This window comes from Hoplias malabaricus, chromosome Y (assembly GCF_029633855.1).
Source record: "Hoplias malabaricus isolate fHopMal1 chromosome Y, fHopMal1.hap1, whole genome shotgun sequence".
Classification (NCBI taxonomy): domain Eukaryota; kingdom Metazoa; phylum Chordata; class Actinopteri; order Characiformes; family Erythrinidae; genus Hoplias; species Hoplias malabaricus.
This window is the reverse complement of record NC_089820.1, coordinates 44,077,468-44,094,059: the sequence shown is the minus strand read 5'-3', so window position 1 is coordinate 44,094,059 and position 16,592 is coordinate 44,077,468. Positions and strand designations below refer to the sequence as shown.

General features: G+C 40.0%; 1 protein-coding gene across 1 annotated transcript; it reads left to right on the top strand.

The window, feature by feature from the left end:
• Positions 1-315: 315 nt before the first annotated feature.
• On the top strand, positions 316-12,602 carry si:ch211-246m6.4 (transcription factor 15). Its single transcript, XM_066656489.1, has 4 exons — positions 316-408; positions 3,976-4,175; positions 5,056-5,467; positions 12,515-12,602. The coding sequence occupies exons 1-4, from the start codon at positions 316-318 to the stop codon at positions 12,548-12,550; spliced, it is 741 nt and encodes a 246-aa protein (XP_066512586.1). The 3' UTR covers positions 12,551-12,602.
• Positions 12,603-16,592: the final 3,990 nt, after the last annotated feature.

Sequence of the window (16,592 nt, the reverse complement as noted above, 5' to 3'; positions counted from 1 at the left end):
TCCTGTAGGTATATTCATTTAGATGTTTATAATCAAACCATTTTAGATCACTAAAGTTTACTGATTTAGCTAAATGAGGTCCAACAATGTAGATCACTGAGGTCCACTGACTTAGATCATTAAGGTAAAGTGATTTAATCCTCTTTTCCACTGCAGGGCTTAACAGGTCTCAGCAAAGTGTGTAACCGTTCCAGTAGCATTTCCACTGGTTTAGCACAGAACACTTAAAACCTCTGCTCAGCCCAGTTTCTTTGGCACAGTTAGCTACATGTGCTGATAGCTGATGAATTGCTCTGGTGAGTTTGCTCAATGACAATGGGATTCGCTGACTGGTTCCATACTGAGGATGCTCTATCGAGCTCACAACAGTTTTTTAGGCACTTCCTCATCAGCCCAAAAACAGAAACCGTAAGCAGACTCATGAATTCAGACCAGAGTGGAATGGCAGGGCGTGGATATGGTAACCATTTGGCCCCGCAGTATTAAGAAGGCCTTAGATCACAGAGGTCCAATAACTTAGATCACCAAGGTCCAATGATTCAAGATCAGTAGCTGAGTGTTTACAGTTATAATCAGGGAAACAGCTGCTCCTCAATGATCATCCTTAAGGTTCAGCTGTGGCTTTAATTAGCAACCAGTGGGAACCAGCAGGGATTAATGACAAGGGTTAGAAACAGGCCAGAACCATGCTCCACTGAGATCAAAGACCTTCTTTCCTTCTTTTTCTCTATTGTCTTTTCACTAATCTTTTTCCTTATTCTCTCTCTAAAGAGAAGCTAATCTCACATTTCTAAAAGTCACTCTGTTGAAGTGCTATTTAGAATGAATGTAACATCTAGAGAGGGTACTGGTGTCTGACTTTGAAAAGTAATTAAAGCATTTTTTAGCTCTGTGTGTGTGTGTGTGTGTGTGTGCGGGCTAAAGATCTTTTGGCTAAAACCCATTACATCAGAACACAGAGGAATAGAATAGAAGAGGATGTTGTCCAGAGGGGAAAGAAGTGTGTGTGTGTGTGTGTGTGTGTTTTATCCAATCATTAATTTAGTGTGAACTCAAGCTGAAGTGAATTATAATTTCCCCAGCAGAGGCCAAGCAGCTCTTTTAGAAACCACTGGACCACTGTCCTGGGACCGGGGCTTTACTTTAACAGATGCATTTGGAATACTGCAGCATTTGGCTGGCAACCCCACTCAGAATGTAGTGAAAGAACTAGACCTCTGTGGTCTAATTAAGAATAACATAAATGAAGTGAATCAGTGTATGACACTGACTCAGAACTTTGGACATTGGTGAACCAAATAAGTGGGACAGTAGTCTCATATCATTGGATTTAGGGATATACGTGTATGAAAATCAGTGATCTAAATAAGTGGACTCCAGTATTCTCACATCTTTGACACTTGGTAACCCTTATCTATGGACCTCATTGATCTAAATGAGAAAAGGGGATGGCAGCATATGATTTGACCTCAGAACGTTAGTAAACAAAATGAGAAAAGCGAAATGACCTCAGATTGTTGGATCGCAGTGATCTAAATTAGTATGCTGTTTCTCTGTGCTGGGACCTGACAGGAATTCTCACCTGTACACACACCTGCTGAACTCCTGCTCCCTGTGGAGTGTTGATTCGCACACACACACATTTTGATGGAGATGGTGTGATGATTTACTCCGATGACAGGATCACGACAAACCTGCCACAAAAAAAGGAGAAGTGGGTAAGAGAGATGTTAGAGAGAGAGGGATAAAGAAGTTTAAAGAGAAAGAGAGAGATGTACAGTCTTAAAAATTGGTAGGACTGATGAAGTAAATAAGAGGAAAAAATAACAGGAGAGAGAGAACACATTCAGTCATGTGAAAGATGATATTAGTATTTAATGCAACATAAATTTTATTTTCCGGTATTTTCCATATAAAAATATATAATACATAACATAATAACACACTTTATACAAATCTACTTAGATTTCAGACTAAAACAACTGTAATATCTTAAAGCCTCGAAATGAGACCAGTGCAACACTGCCACCTGGTGGTCAAAAAAAAAATGTCTTTCGACAAATAGATTAGTATTTGGGGTTTAGTATTATTAAGTCATTATTGGAGGTTATTAAGATTTTAGTCTGCATTATAACATGCAAATTACCAAATACCTGTCCTGAGAGAGAGAGAGAGAGAGAGAGAGAGAGAGAGAGAGAGAGAGAGCCAGCTTCAGTGCATAAAGAGGAAAACACATCATCATGTAGCAATTTTGCATATCCAGTGGCCTTGAGGCTTCCATTGATGAAGAATGGCCCCACTATCTTTGTACCCCATATACCACACCATACCATCAAGATGTGCAGCACCTGAAACTACGGATACTGGAAGCCTGTGCTAGTATTTCTCCTGCGGTGCTGCTATCAGTGTGTGAAGAGCAGGAGAAAAGGGTTGCATTGACAATCCAACACAATGGGCAGCACTTTGAACACATTTTATAAGTGGTCAGAAACCAAGCACACCATTGTTTTTCTTGTGAAATTCCCAATAAGTTTGATGTGTCACATGACCATCTTCCCATTGAAAAAACAAAAGTTGGATCCAAAATGGCCGACTTCAAAATGACTGCCATGGTCACCACCCGTCTTTCCAAGTTTCAACCCTCCCATATACTAATGTGCCACAAACAGGAAGTTAATATCACCAACCATTCCCATTTTATTAAGGTGTATCCATATAAATGGCCCACCCTATAGATAGATAGATAGATAGATAGATAGATAGATAGATAGGCACTGAAAAACTGAAATAGGAAGACTGAGAAAAATGGGCATATACAGAGATTGATTGATTGATTGAAAATGATTTAAATATTCTATTTTATTGTATTTTATTTTTCTGGTGATTATGTTAATTTTTTTAAAGATATATTCAATGTGTGTTCGTGTGTGTGTCTGTGATAACAAACAAAAAACTGCGGATGTGGGACAAAATAGGAAAACTCGTTCACCTGCACAGAGGTCAGTGGTCACTTGTTAGTTATAATAACCTTTAGTCCTCGTGTGCGTGTGTGTGTGTGTGTGTGTGTGTGTTTATAAATACTCTCCTGCTCCATGTGGAGTGTGTGACAGGTGGTGTCCAAAAATAAGACGAGAGAAAGTGGAAAAGAGTAATTACACAGTGATAATGTCTATGATAAAGTCTAAAAGCTGGTAGACACACGACATTTCTTCTGAACTGAAAAGTATTCAGTTTCTGCTCTTCTAGGAAGGCTTTACACCTGCGATAGAGCATTGCTGTGAGGATTTGACGACGTTCAGTCGTTTTAACATTAGTTATGTCAGGTCCTAATATTGTTTACAAGTTCTGGATCCCAACAACTACTCAAGTTATTAGATGGGGCTTCATAACTCCTGAAAACACAGCTTGCCTGCTGCTCAGTACAATGTTTTGGGGGCTTTATACCTCCCTGAAGGGATTTTGGTTTTACACTGGACTCATGTGCAGCTGCTCAAAAATGTTGCTCCCATTGTGTTGGGCAGTGCTTTAGTACAGCGGGTAAATAGTGATAAATAATAATTATTACTTTATTGAGAAAACACTGACACTCCGGAGCAGCTGTAAGTTTTTGCTAGAGGCGTTTATCACCCCCAGCGAAGGGTGGAGCAGTGGAACTGTGTTCTCTGGACTGACGGTGCTCCATGAAATTAATTCCTCTGAAATTAGCGGATATGTATTTGTGGTCCAGATCTAATCATAAACAATAGAACCTGGCCTCTATAACGTTTATGTGGCTAAATGCCATCAAATTCACACAGCAATGTTCTAAAATCTATTGAAAAACACTCTTACCACAGCACAATGTGGAAAAACAATCCACATTAATTCCTTTGTAACGCAGTTGCCCCTTTCCCCAAGAAATATATTCACCACAAGATGGTGTCGTGCCCCAGAGCTCCCCCTCAGCTAAAGCAGTGAAAGTGTTTCGGTGGTCAGAGGAACCCCCAAGGCAACAGATCGGAAACAGCTGCCGCCGGCTGCTATTTTCACTCCAAAATAAAGAGCTATGGAAAGCCAACGGCCCCCAGGACCACCCTCCAAACCTCCACCCTCCAAACAGCCCTCCACACAGCCCCCAGACCTCCACCCATCAGCATGAAGTCCACCGGGCCAAGAGACCACCAGCCCACTAGCCTGTAAGTTACTTTTATAACTTTGCTCGTATAGCTGCAGTAATAACCAAGACATTAATGCTATTCTAGTCAACATACGTAATATTTCTAATTATGAAATTGTTCAAATGAAACGATAAGTTTTGTTTAAAACTGTTTGCTTATGTTAAGTAACTTAATCCCGAAAGAGTGTCTTATTCATTCAGACCATTTTGGTATTATAATTTAAGGTGCAACCCTTGCAATGACATTAAATGCTCTGTAGCTGCTGCACATAAGTTTGATGTCGCCATTACCAGTGCCAAGTATTGACTAGAAGGGTATAAAGCTCTTAGTAAGAGGCTGAGGAGCAGTATATTCTCTGGAATGATGGAGCTCCATCCACTACCTTTAGGATGAGTTAGAGTAGAGTAGTGTATGTGATCCTGACCTAGTTATCCAAAATCAGTGCCTGAGCTCACTACTGATTATGTTTCAGAATGCAATCAAATCAAAATTCTGAATGTGATAACTGAATAACTCAGAAGTGAGAGGGTGGACATTTGGTTATGCAGTTAGTAATGTGGTAAAGGGTGGAGTGTCAATTTAAAGGAACACTACTTTAAAAATTACAACTTCAAAATCACTGTTATGCTTCACTGTACTGTAATAGGGAGAATAGAGCCTCTGTTTTTGCTACTCTGGGCTCAGCACTGCAGAAACTGCACTATGTCAGTTTTGGAGGAGGGTAAAGGAAACCATGCCCAACCCCTCTCCCACTTGATTTCAGGACAGTACTGTTGTTGGATCTTGGCAGTTAAGGCTTGGAGATGTCTAAGGGTAGTTAATATGTATTCACGTGATAATGTTTATTAAAGTATATTATTGTGTATTAATGTATACTACTGTATATTTTTGTAATTAGCTCCTCCCCCTCAGAGCCAGAAGAGTTGGACAGTGGCAGTGAGAGCTCGGAGAAGTCAGTGGGGGAGTGTATGAGGCGACCCCCTCGAGGTGTGCGAAAGCTTGGGGGTGTCAGTAAGCAGCGGCAGGCGGCAAATGCTCGGGAACGTGATCGGACACACAGTGTGAACTCGGCCTTCAGTGCGCTGAGGACCCTCATCCCCACAGAGCCAGCTGACAGGAAGCTGTCCAAGATCGAGACACTGCGGCTGGCCTCCAGCTACATTGCACACCTTGCTAATGTCCTGCTGCTGGGAGAGGGCGCTAGCGAAGGGACACCCTGCTTGCAGTTCCGCAGTGTCCTGCAGGGCGGTGCCACACGCACAGCTCTCAGACCTATCTGCACATTCTGCCTCGGTAACCAGCGGAAGATGGTAAGAAGTTTTGATTTGGTTGATGACTGCTAAATATAACTGTGTTTTGGGGGTGGGGTGGTTATCTTGGTGCATTTTTTAGAGTTCACTTCCTTTTTATTGGTGAAATGGTACGATCATGTTGTGTACAAGGTGGAAATAATAAGTCCAACAAATGGAAATGGTAAAAATTAAAGCATGGGGCATATTAAATACTTTTCTACATTTTGCTTCATACATAATGCTGGAAAAAAAGATTTTATATTTGCAATATTCTGCTTTAATGGGAGTAAAAGGTGGAATGTAATTGAAGTCTTCTAAGATAAGCCATGTTTCTTCTATTACAGCCATCTTACATTTATGGTTAGTACGGTGTAATCATAGTGAGAGGAATTTCTGCACCCAGCCATTAGTGAATGTTTGTGAGCTTCAATGGATTTATAGTTGCAATTTATGCACTTATACTGCAAACACATTGTGTAGTATCTAACTACAAGGTTGTAGGCAGCAGTGCAGAGTCCAGGCAGCACTCCAGATTTGACATATGGATCAATATTGTTAAAAGATGTCAATTCATCCAAGTCCCTGGTTTCCTTTCTGAGTTGGTATGGAATTGTCTCACTTCGCTCATGCTTCTCCAGTTATAGTGCAGTTATTGTTGCCTGAATGTAAAACTAATGTAAGTACTTTGCTATTTTCACTGAAGCGCTTACTGTAACATTACCTCCAAAATGACGTATTGGCGAATATCACAGATAATAATAAAGTACACCTAACAAAGACTAATAGATGACTATGATCAATTTTTGTTATAGCAAAATTATTAAAACATCACAGTCCAGTGAAATGATCTTTGGGCTAGCCTCCCCACCTAGTTTTTGGTGGAGGTAATCGTCAATAGGTTACATCAGCTAGACCACAGTTGCAAGGCTTGCTTTTTATCAGACATGTATTTTGTTATTCACTAAACCTACAGAGCTACAATATGTTATTTGCAGTCAGTTTTACTGTACATACAATTGGTGTATGTTCCGAAGTGGAAAAGTTTGTTTGGTGGAAAGTGGAAAGAAAATGTCTGTAGCTGATTTAGGGTTGAAGATTAATTGTATATGATTTTATTCACTGTTTGATTTACCACAGAAACTCTTTTGTAACTCAAGTTGTTTAGCTTTATAGAAGCTTTGGCATGACTGTACTGTTCTTTCATTCATTATCTGTAACCGCTTATTCAGTTCAGGTGGGTCCAGAGCCTACCTGGAATCATTGGGCACAAGGTGGGAATACACCCTGGAGGCAACACACACTCTCTTACATTCACTCACACCTACGGACAATTTGAGTCACCAATCCACCTACCTACGTGTGTTTTTGGACTGTCGGAGGAAACCAGAGCACCCGGAGGAAACCCATGCGGACACAAGGAGAACACTCCTCATAGACGGTCACCCGGAGCGGGAATCAAACCCACAACCTCCAGATCCCTGGGGCTGTGTGACTGTGACACTACCTGGTGTGCCACCGTGCCACAATGTACTTTCATGCAGTTAACAATAATCCAAATTAAGAGTCAGTTCTGCCTTAAGTAATGCGTAGAAACAGCAAAATTCAGTCAATAATGCCCACATATAGAGCAAGAAATAATCAACATCTGCGTCTCATTTCAAGTTTTTCAATGTTCGCCAGTCTCTCCACTGTTCAAATGCCTCCATATACTGTTTCTCGGCCATGGCTGTGAGAGGGACAGTGCCTAAGTCATTTAGGACTGAGACATTTTCTTTGTTTCCTACTTACCAAGCCATGACTACATATAAACACTGGACATTTTTCAGTGCACAAACAAACCAGGGAGATGGCAAATGGTGAGCAAAACATGTTCTTTGCCTGCTGCTAGCCTACCTAGACACAGCTTTTGATGTTGGCATTGTTGAAAATGTTACAGTAGCTACAGGCTATTAATATGTTCAATATCAATATCAATATGTTGTTATATACTTATCCTACCATACTGAGCAATTTTGGCCATTTGCTGTGAAAACACACCTGATCCAACTCCTCAAGGATTGGAAATCAGGAGCTGAAACAGATGTTGAGGCTTAGAATAACTGAGAGGGTGTAGAGCAGTTGGTCCATGGGAATGGTGCTGAATGATAAATACATTCATAAAGATAATACAATTTCAACAAATGCAGTTTAAGTTCGTCTATTGTTTTTACTTTGACTATTCAGGTTATCAGTATATGATTTAGGGCCGGTTGTGGTACTGCATAAAAATTGCAACTTGGGAATCTAAGGGAAACTGTCTAGACTTGTTCTCATCTAAAGCATTGAGAGCCTCTTGACATGTTTCTCAGTTCCTGCTCTAACACACCTTACCTAGTATGTGTGATGAATGGAGTCAGGTATTTCAAATCAAGGGACAGTAATAGAGTTTATTTGTTGTACTACTATTTACTACTACAGAAAGATTGTTATAAAATTAACAGTAATATTTTCAACATGGGTAGTGTTGCTGTCACACAGTTTCTGGGGTTGTGGGTTCAAGTCCCACTCCGGGTGACCATCTGCGAGCAGTTTGTTGTGTTCTCCCCATGTCCGTGTGGGTTTCCTCTGAGTGTTCTAGTGCCCTGTGAAGGACTGGGACCACCTCCAGAGTGTGTACCAAGTGACCTTGTACCAAGTGACACCAAGTGAGTAGGCTCTAGATCCACTGTGACCTTGAACAGGATAATGAATGTTTCACAACACTTTTACTTTGTAAAGTGTGACAATCAAATATATGGATAGTTAAATAGTTATGCCAATGCCTGTATCTGTACTTTGCAGTTATACAATTACAGACTGTAGTCCATAGATTGCGGTGCAAACATTGTTATGCAGTGAAACTGACATGGTGGCGGTAGGGTTTGTTGCACTAGTGAGTGGATCAGACACAGCAGTGCTGCTGAAATTTTTTAAAACCTCAGTGTCACTGTTTTACTGTGATTAGTGCACCAATCAAAAATATTCTGCCAACAGCATCCTAAGGACCATGCAAAAGGACTAGAGTATGACTATTCCAAACTGTGCAGTTCCATATTAGCCACTGTCTCTGACTTTGTATGTACAAGGTGAACCAATTATGCAGATGAGTCTAATAGAGTGGACAGTGAGTGAGCACTATCGTCATAAATTTTTTCTTCTTAATTTTGGCTTAGTCCATTTGAGAATCAAGTCATGCATCAAGGCAAGCAAAGAAGCCCAGTCACCTCTGTCCCCCTCAATGTCCTCTAACTTCTACTGGGCAATCCCCAGGAATTCCCAAGCCAGCTGGGAGATATAATTCTTCCAGCAAGTCCTCAATCTGCCAATCTTATTTTGGCCACTTATATCTGCAATCTCATTACCCAAAGCTCATGACCATAGATGATGTTGAGGATATTAGATCAACTGGTAAATGAAGTGCTTTGCTTTATGACTTATAGTGACTGAATAACTGCAGATGCTACACATAAACCAGTGTCAATCTCATCACCTACGCCTGTAGACTACAGTGTGGGTGGTTCACACTTGGTTGCAAACACTTCAAGTGCATTCTAGAGGCTTTTATATGAAGAGAGGCCAGAAGGATATTATCGTCTACAAATAGCACAAATGACATCTCTTGAGTCCCTCAACAGAAGGCTAAGCCTTGCCACCCTGTCCATAAACACCAGGGAAAGGAGTGGAGACAAGGCACAACCCTGACAGAGTCTAATGCACAATGAACAGTCACAACTTCCTGCCGAGAACCCAGCTCACACTCTAAGAGTACAAGGAATGAACAGAGTGAACCTGGAACCCAATACTATCAGAACAACCCCACAGAATTTCTCTGAGAGCAGAATTGAATGTCTTCTCCAGATCCACAGAACAAATCTATAATGGAGTGTCAAACTCCCATGCCCTTAAATTATCTGCCAGAAGGTGAAGAGTTCATCAGCTGTCCCACGGCCAGGACACAATCCACAATATATGTCCTGAATCTGAGCTTTGACTACTGACAGATTCTCTTTTCCAGAATATTGGCATTGACTTTACCAGGGAGGCTGAGAAGTGTCCTAATAATTGGCACACTCAACTCAGTCCACCTTTTTAAAAAATGGGAAATCACCACTCTGGTTTGCCAGTTTACAAATTCTGTTCCTGATGTCCATGTCATATGGTATGTCAGCCAAGACAGCCCTCTCAGTACAAAGGGCTTTCATCAATTCAAAGTCAAATCTCAAATCTCATCCACACCATGTACTCCTTTCAAGGCCTGACAGCACCCTCAGTAGGGTTTAGAGTTGCACCATCATTGCTGAGCACAACCTAGGCAGTATCCCCCCCTTCCCGTCCTGAGCTGTAAAATTGTTTTCGAGGACCTCTGTTAAGATGCCCAGAAGTCATTCTTCATTGCCTCTACAAACTCCTCCCACACTCTAGATTTAGCCTCTGGACCTGCCAAATCTGCAATCTTTTTGGCCTGCTGGTAATCATCCACTGAATCAGGAGTTTCTCAAGCCAGCCAAGTTCAAAAAAGTCTGCTTCTGCTTGACTGCTTCCCTGACCACTGGAGAAGCTCTCTTGGCAGTCTGATATATAACCCTTCTAGACAGTCTTCTGACAGTCTTTCCCAGCAAACACTCATTATACGTTTTTACCTACCAGTACTATCTTACAGTTTCCCTGGCATTTGACCCAATTCAGTACCAAATGGAGATCAATAGATGGTCAGTCCCTCTTTTTTTCCCCTCTTCATATGTCCAAAATATATAACCTCAAGTCAAAAGACACAGCCACAAAATCAATCACTGAACTTTCGCCCAAAGTGCTCTGGTCCCAAAAACACTTGAGCAATGAAGTCCCCAGGTAAAACAACGAAGCCTCTCCAGAATTCTACCCACTAACTCCAAGAGCACTAAATACTCTGAATTGCTATTGGGCGCATATGCACAGTCAAAGTCTTCTTTTATACAAAACCAAGCTGCATTTAGTTGACCCTTTCATTTATTGGGATAAATTTCAGATGTATGACTAGTGAGTATTCCCACACCTGCTCAGCACCTCACACCCTGTGCAACTCCAGAGAAGCAAAGAGGCCAACCCCAACTGAGGAATTTGTTTCCAGAGCCCACACAGCGTGTAGAGGTGAGCCCAAATATCAGGGTCAGTTTTCATTGCAAAGGTCCACAGTGCCATGGGCCCCTTCACCTCTGCCCTGTGCCCAATGGGGACTGCATCACACCCTTACTCTAGACCTTGTGGATAGTCGGTCCACATGGCCTCTCTAGGCACTTGTTGTTAGACACAACCACCAGGCCTGACACTACGGATGGTTCCTGGTGGCTGTCTTCTAAGAAGGATAAAAGCTTCTCTTATTACAATTGTCATTAGTTTTTCTTTTTGGATCGTGTTTGTTCGGACCTTCACTCCACACCTGTTTATCATTGGAGACCCTACTGGGAGCACACAGCTTCAGATGACATAGCCTTGGAATTCATTAGATCACAGAAGCCCTGTTGAAAACCAGAGTGAAATTCTACTAAGAAAGTATGCATCGCAACAGATGGACTAAAACCTTTAATTGTAGAACTATGAAGTGCAACTATATGGTCAGTAAATCTGAAAAATAGACTATAACAAAGATGACATTGTAATTTTATTGCTGATTGGTATATGAACAAACATTTGAAGAATTCAGCTAGTTTGAGTTTTACACAACCACAGTGTGTGTAATCTCCACATAAAAAAATAAAATTAAATTGGATGCTTGGGAGCAGATGCAGATGAGCCTACAATGCCTAAAGCCAACAGTCTGCCAGAGAGGGATAAAGCCCCAGAGATCCTCAAAGCTATGTTCTTGCATTTGGGCTAGCATACAGTGAATGAGAATATACTGTATGCATACAATAGAAAACCTATTATATGCCAGTTTTCCTGTTGAAATGATTTTCCTTCATTTGCTATTGAAGCACTGACCATTTTCTCGGTGTTGTCCAAAACACACTGCTGATTTCATGCCACATTTACTGTTCAGCTTGTCTTTAATCCAACCCAGTGGATCTCTATCAGCTCAGTGCCCATGAAATCAACAGCAAGATATAGTGATTATAGTGGAAATTGAGATAAAATTGAAGTTAAGACTTCACTATTACAGCCATGTTACACTCATTTTAGAACCAGAATACTACCTGTGAACATCATTCTGCATTGGCTGGACATGAGGTGGGTACTGAGAAAATGACCATGTAAGGAAGTCCATCATGCTCATGTAAGAAAGTGCAGCTCAGATAGCAATGAATGTTTGGCCCAAATGTGGCCCAAATATGACACATCTGCAGTTTCCTATGGCTTACTGGCAATCCAAAGCTACACCTTATATGGGTCAGGTGTCAGAGGTGTGTTGTGGACAAATGTGTTTCCCACACAACATGTACTGTAACACAAGTCAAACCTGGCTCATGATGTATGGCCCACATCAGGCCCAAACAACACGTGCTGTAAGAACCAAAAATGACACAGATTAGGCCCAAACGTGTCTTCTTTCTGGAGGATCTATGATGGTTTTCTCTGTTGAAAAAATAAACTGTTTAAAATCTTAATCACCAATTTCTTACCCTGTAAAGGAAATAAATGTTTCTATGATAGTCCATTCACCTTACTGCACACCAGCAATCCTTGCCTTTATAGAGCTGTGAGGAAAAGGCTGCCTTCAGCCTTGACAGTGCTATTAGTGAAGTAAGTTACTAATATCATATAATAAGCCGTAGATCACAAATCAATCTCAAAGGCAATACATGAAAGTGCATCACGAACATAGTTACACTGCTTCACAGCCCAATGATGTGCATATTTAAGCCTCTCTGATGGACTCCTCTCTCCTCTGATTGGGCATTGTGACATTAGGTTTAGGCGTGTCGTTACTCCAGAGCACCTGAGTTCTGTGGGATGTCTTTGTCCATAATAATAGGTAAACCTTAATGGAGATGTTTTCAAGATACATTTGGACACATATCTTATAATTCACTCTCTATTTAATTGATGTTAAATTTGTGTTGCTTTCCATAGATGCGAGCCGTGGAGAAGCAAAGCCCACGGACCTGAGAACAAAGATGCCAAAACCAATCCAAACGTTTACATGTAAAGACATTTTCCCTTGTATAGAATTTAAAAAAGCAGATGTATATTTTTCTAAAGCGTCTGAGGACTGAAGAAATCAAACAAGAAGGTACAGTTCTTTGTTTTCTTTTTTTTTTTATTTTGGTTTGGGAAATGCACTTTTTTTTCTCCCTCACCCATTTACAGACATGTATGAATGTGCGTGCTGGTGTCTTTGGCCTTGTTTTGGTGAAATGTAACGAGAGAAAGCTGAAGTGTAAAGCAGCACCTGGCAGAGAGTTATTTCAGTGTCAGATATAGTGAGCTTCCACGAGCCTCTCCTTAAAAAACAAGCCCCATGTCTGTCCTAACCCGGGTCACATGACAGAAATCGAGACCTGCAGCGGTTGCTGTCAGTACACAGTAACTCCCCAAGGCCCTCCCCCTCCCACTTTTGTACCCATATCATGGGCTACATTCACATTAAACGAGCAATCACATTGTTGCAGCACATCACAGCCTTTTGCTTTGTAGTCTTTCACTGAATCACCAAAGGTTGGGTTTTTAATATTTATAATATAATAATGTATCGGCTGTTTCATGATTTGAAGAAGAATTACTGGAGGAAATGTTGAAGTGGCACAAACGCTGTCTTTTATAGGTACTGTTATTAAGTTCGATTTACAGAATAAGAGTCAATTTCACATTTAATATCATTTTTAAATCCTTTTTTACATATATCCAGATGCTTCTATTTATTTTTATAAATGCATGTGTAATGTCACAATAATAGGATGTAAGCTTATGTAGACTTGCATAAACACATGCATCACTTTCAGGGTTTTCCATTTAAGTATATCATGCATAATTTTACATATCGAATATTATTATGCATATCATTGAATTATACATATTTTATAATTAAAAAAAAGCCCTTGATAGACATGACAAATAAGTCAATGTGAAAATTTTGCCAATAATTGGAGTCCTAAAAGCCCAAAACTAAACAGGTACTTGTAATCTGAATGTAATTTAAATAACGAAATCAAAGCATCTGTATGATGTAAAATCCATAGTTTAGCATCTTTAGATTTCCACTAACTCGAGGATCTTTTATCCAAAACAACAGCACTTTTTAATAATACACTGAATAAAGCATTTCTACCAAATGGCAGAAATGTAAATATGTATATGATTTCCTGCTCTCCTTTACCAGATTCAGCTAAACAGAGGGATTAACAGGACTCCCTGGTAAAGCTAAATCTCTCAGATTAAAGAGCCACAATACTTTTCATGGCTTATTTACTCTCAACTTTAGTTTTTCGGTCTAAAATGTTATTATTGCCTGTTGTTAGCCTCTTGTTTAATGTGGCTCTTGGCTGGCTATATTTGGGTTGATGGTAAATTTGTTTTGTTCTGTTCTCTCTCAAAGAATCTTTTATGCTGCCCCTGCCAGAAACCCCAGCACTGACCATTGATAGCTAGCAGAGTCTCTTTTTTTATTTGTTTTGTTATGGTAACTAGCATGAACATGCAGGTTGACCAGCACAAACCAGTTCAGAATACCAGATGTATTTCTTTATTTACATACTGCATTACTAATATTGGTACTGATATTCTCATTACACAGCAAGACCATGCAAGGTAATCAGCATAAACCAGTAATTTATGCTGGTCTTTTCAGTATGATGAATAACTGAGACATCCTGCCATTAGAGAGTGTGTGTGAGCAGGGAAATGAGTAACCTTTGCTGGACACACACACAGGGTCGAGACCTTCAGTGATATTAAAGAGAAGGAACGGCACTCCTTTGGCTTGTCAAATGATTTTACTGTTATACATCTATCGTCCATATTCCATAACATTATGACAAGATGCTTGTTTTTACATTGACTGACCATTTTCTCAGCTGCTCTGAACATACAGGAGCACTTTGCAGTTCTATCATTGCAGACTGTAGTCCATATGTTGCTTTACATATATTCTTTGGCCCATTTCACCATGTTTTTCCATGGTCAGGACCCCCAAGACCACCATGATTTGGGTGCTGGCTGATTCTCGGCAATGCCCTGACACTATGCTGGAGTGTGTTGAGTTGGCACAAGTGGATCAGACACGGAGATGCAGTGCTACTGGATTTTAAAAAAAGAAAAAAAAAACTGTCTATGCACTGTTCAATATTAGACACACCTACATTTTTGGTCCACATTGTAGTTAGAGACTGTAGCTCATCTGTTTGTCGGTCGTCCAGGACATTTGCTGCCCACAGAACACTTTTGGCTAGATAGTTTTTGGTTGGTCGGCTATTCTCAGTCCAGCAGTGATACAGAGGGATTTAGAAACTCCAGCAACACCCATAGAATGTGTGCATTAGTGTGTTAATCTAACTGCAGCGCTGAGTGATCCACCACTCAAATCATACCTGCTCTACAGTGGCCCTGAACATTGAAGAACAGGATGTAAGGGGACAAAGTATGCAGAAAAACAGATGGGCTACAGTCTGTAATTGTAAAAGTACAGTGTACTCCCATATGTTCAGAGCGGCTGAAAGAATACAATGGGTTTGGAAACCAGGAGGTGGTCATAATATTATGGTTTATCAGTGTAAAAAAACAGTTTTGAGTTTGAATTCAGTCTTTGGGGATTGTTATGGTCATTTCAGACAAGAATGTTTACTTTTATTTGCATGAATTGCACAAATATCTATTAGTACTGGCGCACACACACACACACACAGTACTGTGCAAACTCAGAGACCACCCTTCATTTATATTATTTCTAGTCGTAACAGCTTTGTTTTTAATATTGGTTTTTAAATCAAACAATGCTGCTGCTGCTGTTTCTCTGAAAGCCTTGACCACGTCACAGAAATGTATAATGACTAAGTTATTCCAATATCTTTGAGGAATTCTAAAGGATTTCTCCTGAAAAGAACGGAAGCTGGATACTTAATACATGATTAGGTTTTAAAGACTGTTTAGTGCACTTTATTGTTGCTAAAAATGAATAATGTATTTCACAGGCATTTTGACTGAACATTAAAAGGGTGGTCTTTGACTTTCACAAAATACTTGACAATGTCATTGAATTTAAAACTTGCAATTCCTTCCCAATGAAAGTGTTTACTTCTGACAGTGTTTTGGGGGTAATTACTGATGTTTTAGTGTTTATAACATTGGTGCTGAATCAGGATGAAAAATATCATTTCTGATAATTGTGTGAAATTCATAACCTCGAAGGTAGAAATCAACAAGTCAGAGCCTCAGGATATGTCCCAATTATTGGCCTGAACTTTAAAGTTCATTTTGAAGAGCATAATTCAAATGCAATAAGAGTGCAAGACTGCAAATCTCTAATGGGACACAGCTTAAATGTAATTAAAACCCCACCCCACCTCCCTGCCCCTCACGAGATGTGGCCTACCTCTATTCAAAAACAAAAAAAAAGGAAAAAGAAAAAATAATTTAAAAAAAATTAGCTCACATACAACTCTGTCCAAATACTTGAAATTGTCCTTTGCACACAGCAAAATGTCAAAGCTGCTATGAAAACGCTGATGTTTTATTTTCTTTGATTTTGTACAACGACTGAATACCATCTGTACTCATGGTTTTAAAAAAAAAATGTATTAAATTATTTTCAAAGACTTTTGTATAATCTGTTTAAAATTGTGTTGTCTGTCAGTGGTTCATGAACTCAGGGTTGGAAAAAGACACTGATGCCACCTGGTGGTGTTTAAAGAAAGAGCTCATATTCATCTGAACATACAATATGTACTGATAATTAAAAATACATTTTAAGTTATAACCCATTTCTGCGTTAAAATTAACTAGAACAATTAAAGTCTGCAGCTGTAACTTCACTCTCAAAAATCATGTGTAACATCAGATCAGATGTCGTGTGTTAGTCATTTAAACCAGAGCTGAGTGTAAATGTTAGTGCACCCCATTACGTGTATTAAAATGAGTTAAGGTGTTTTCACTGCAGAAGTTTCCATTTAATAAATAAAACTTCAGGTGTCCCACATCAAACTTGTGCACATCAAAG

What these genes read in the sequence shown, in the direction of transcription:
- si:ch211-246m6.4 (XM_066656489.1), top strand. Translation starts at nt 316, where the DNA reads ATGGGATTCGCTGACTGGTTCCATACTGAGGATGCTCTATCGAGCTCA. An exon ending in TCAGCCCAAAAACAGAAACC is followed by an intron (nt 409 to 3,975) that starts GTAAGCAGACTC and finishes TTCGGTGGTCAG; the next exon opens with AGGAACCCCCAAGGCAACAG. An exon ending in GACCACCAGCCCACTAGCCT is followed by an intron (nt 4,176 to 5,055) that starts GTAAGTTACTTT and finishes TTTTGTAATTAG; the next exon opens with CTCCTCCCCCTCAGAGCCAG.